The 2,500-nt window shown below is 46.5% G+C and overlaps 1 protein-coding gene across 1 annotated transcript in view; it reads right to left on the minus strand.

Moving 5' to 3' along the window:
• LOC120563708 (transcription initiation factor TFIID subunit 4-like) overlaps positions 1-2,500 on the minus strand; it is a 27,048-nt gene that overhangs the window by 14,341 nt on the left and 10,207 nt on the right. The window contains exon 5 of the mRNA XM_039808069.1: position 2,500. This exon is cut by the window's right edge and continues 122 nt beyond it. Within this exon, the coding sequence (XP_039664003.1) occupies position 2,500 (1 nt within the window). The remainder of the gene's footprint in view (positions 1-2,499) is intronic.

Below are 2,500 nucleotides of genomic sequence, written 5' to 3' on the forward strand. Positions count from 1 at the left end.
AACTGTGGTTACTGTGGCTAACAGTGGTTACTGTGGCTAACAGTGGTTACTGTGGCTAACTGTGGTTACTGTGGCTAACTGTGGCTAACTGTGGTTACTGTGGCTAACTGTGGTTACTGTGGCTAACAGTGGTTATAGTGGCTAACAGTCGTTACTGTGGCTAACAGTGGTTACTGTGGCTAACTGTGGTTACTGTGGCTAACAGTGGCTAACAGTGGTTACTGTGGCTAACTGTGGTTACTCTGGCTAACAGTGGTTACTGTGGCTAACAGTGGTTACTGTGGCTAACTGTGGTTACTGTAAGTTATGGTGGTTACTGTGGCTACTGTGGCTAACAGTGGTTACTGTGGCTAACAGTGGTTACTGTGGCTAACTGTGGTTACTGTGGCTAACTGTGGTTACTGTGGCTAACAGTGGTTATAGTGGCTAACAGTGGCTAACAGTGGTTACTGTGGCTAACAGTGGCTAACATTGGTTACTGTGGCTAACTGTGGTTACTGTGGCTAACAGTGGTTATAGTGGCTAACAGTGGTTACTGTGGCTAACAGTGGTTACTGTGGCTAACAGTGGTTATAGTGGCTAACAGTGGCTAACAGTGGTTATAGTGGCTAACAGTGGTTATAGTGGCTAACAGTGGTTACTGTGGCTAACAGTGGTTACTGTGGCTAACAGTGGTTATAAGTGGCTAACAGTGGTTATAGTGGCTAACAGTGGCTAACAGTGGTTACTGTGGCTAACAGTGGTTACTGTGGCTAACTGTGGTTACTGTGGCTAACATTGGTTATAGTGGCTAACAGTGGTTACTGTGGCTAACAGTGGTTACTGTGGCTAACAGTGGCTAACAGTGGTTACTGTGGCTAACAGTGGTTACTGTGGCTAACAGTGGTTACTGTGGCTAACTGTGGTTACAGTGGCTAACAGTGGTTACTGTGGCTAACAGTGGTTACTGTGGCTAACTGTGGTTACTGTGGCTAACATTGGTTATAGTGGCTAACAGTGGTTACTGTGGCTAACAGTGGTTACTGTGGCTAACAGTGGCTAACAGTGGCTAACAGTGGTTACTGTGGCTAACTGTGGTTACTGTGGCTAAGTGGTGGTTATGATTACTGTGGCTAACAGTGGTTACTGTGGCTAACAGTGGTTACTGTGGCTAACAGTGGTTACTGTGGCTAACAGTGGTTATAGTGGCTAACAGTGGCTAACAGTGGTTACTGTGGCTAACAGTGGTTACTGTGGCTAACAGTGGCTAACATTGGTTACTGTGGCTAACTGTGGTTACTGTGGCTAACAGTGGTTATAGTGGCTAACAGTGGTTACTGTGGCTAACAGTGGTTACTGTGGCTAACAGTGGTTATAGTGGCTAACAGTGGCTAACAGTGGTTATAGTGGCTAACAGTGGTTATAGTGGCTAACAGTGGTTACTGTGGCTAACAGTGGTTACTGTGGCTAACAGTGGTTATAGTGGCTAACAGTGGTTATAGTGGCTAACAGTGGCTAACAGTGGTTACTGTGGCTAACAGTGGTTACTGTGGCTAACTGTGGTTACTGTGGCTAACATTGGTTATAGTGGCTAACAGTGGTTACTGTGGCTAACAGTGGTTACTGTGGCTAACAGTGGCTAACAGTGGTTACTGTGGCTAACAGTGGTTACTGTGGCTAACAGTGGTTACTGTGGCTAACTGTGGTTACAGTGGCTAACAGTGGTTACTGTGGCTAACTGTGGTTACTGTGGCTAACTGTGGTTACTGTGGCTAACAGTGGTTACTGTGGCTAACAGTGGTTACTGTGGCTAACAGTGGCTAACAGTGGTTACTGTGGCTAACAGTGGTTACTGTGGCTAACTGTGGTTACTGTGGCTAACAGTGGTTATAGTGGCTAACAGTGGCTAACAGTGGTTACTGTGGCTAACAGTGGTTACTGTGGCTAACTGTGGTTACTGTGGCTAACAGTGGCTAACAGTGGTTACTGTGGCTAACAGTGGTTACTGTGGCTAACAGTGGCTAACAGTGGTTACTGTGGCTAACAGTGGTTACTGTGGCTAACAGTGGTTATAGTGGCTAACAGTGGCTAACAGTGGTTACTGTGGCTAACAGTGGTTACTGTGGCTAACTGTGGTTACTGTGGCTAACATTGGTTATAGTGGCTAACATTGGTTATAGTGGCTAACAGTGGTTACTGTGGCTAACAGTGGTTACTGTGGCTAACAGTGGTTACTGTGGCTAACTGTGGTTACTGTGGCTAACATTGGTTATAGTGGCTAACAGTGGTTACTGTGGCTAACAGTGGTTACTGTGGCTAACAGTGGCTAACAGTGGCTACTCAGCATTTCGTGGGACAGCTGTAGGACAAGGCTCCGCTTACGTTCTCAAACACATTGATGAATATATACACATGTGGTCAGAGCACTCTGGTGGCTTTGAAGAGAGCCGAGATAACGCCCTGGTTGTCCGTGGTAACGGGCTGTCTGACAGCAGGACGTGTGATTATGGGATGGCTCACC

The sequence above is a fragment of the Perca fluviatilis genome, chromosome 8 (genome assembly GCF_010015445.1).
Source record: "Perca fluviatilis chromosome 8, GENO_Pfluv_1.0, whole genome shotgun sequence".
In the NCBI taxonomy this organism is placed as follows: domain Eukaryota; kingdom Metazoa; phylum Chordata; class Actinopteri; order Perciformes; family Percidae; genus Perca; species Perca fluviatilis.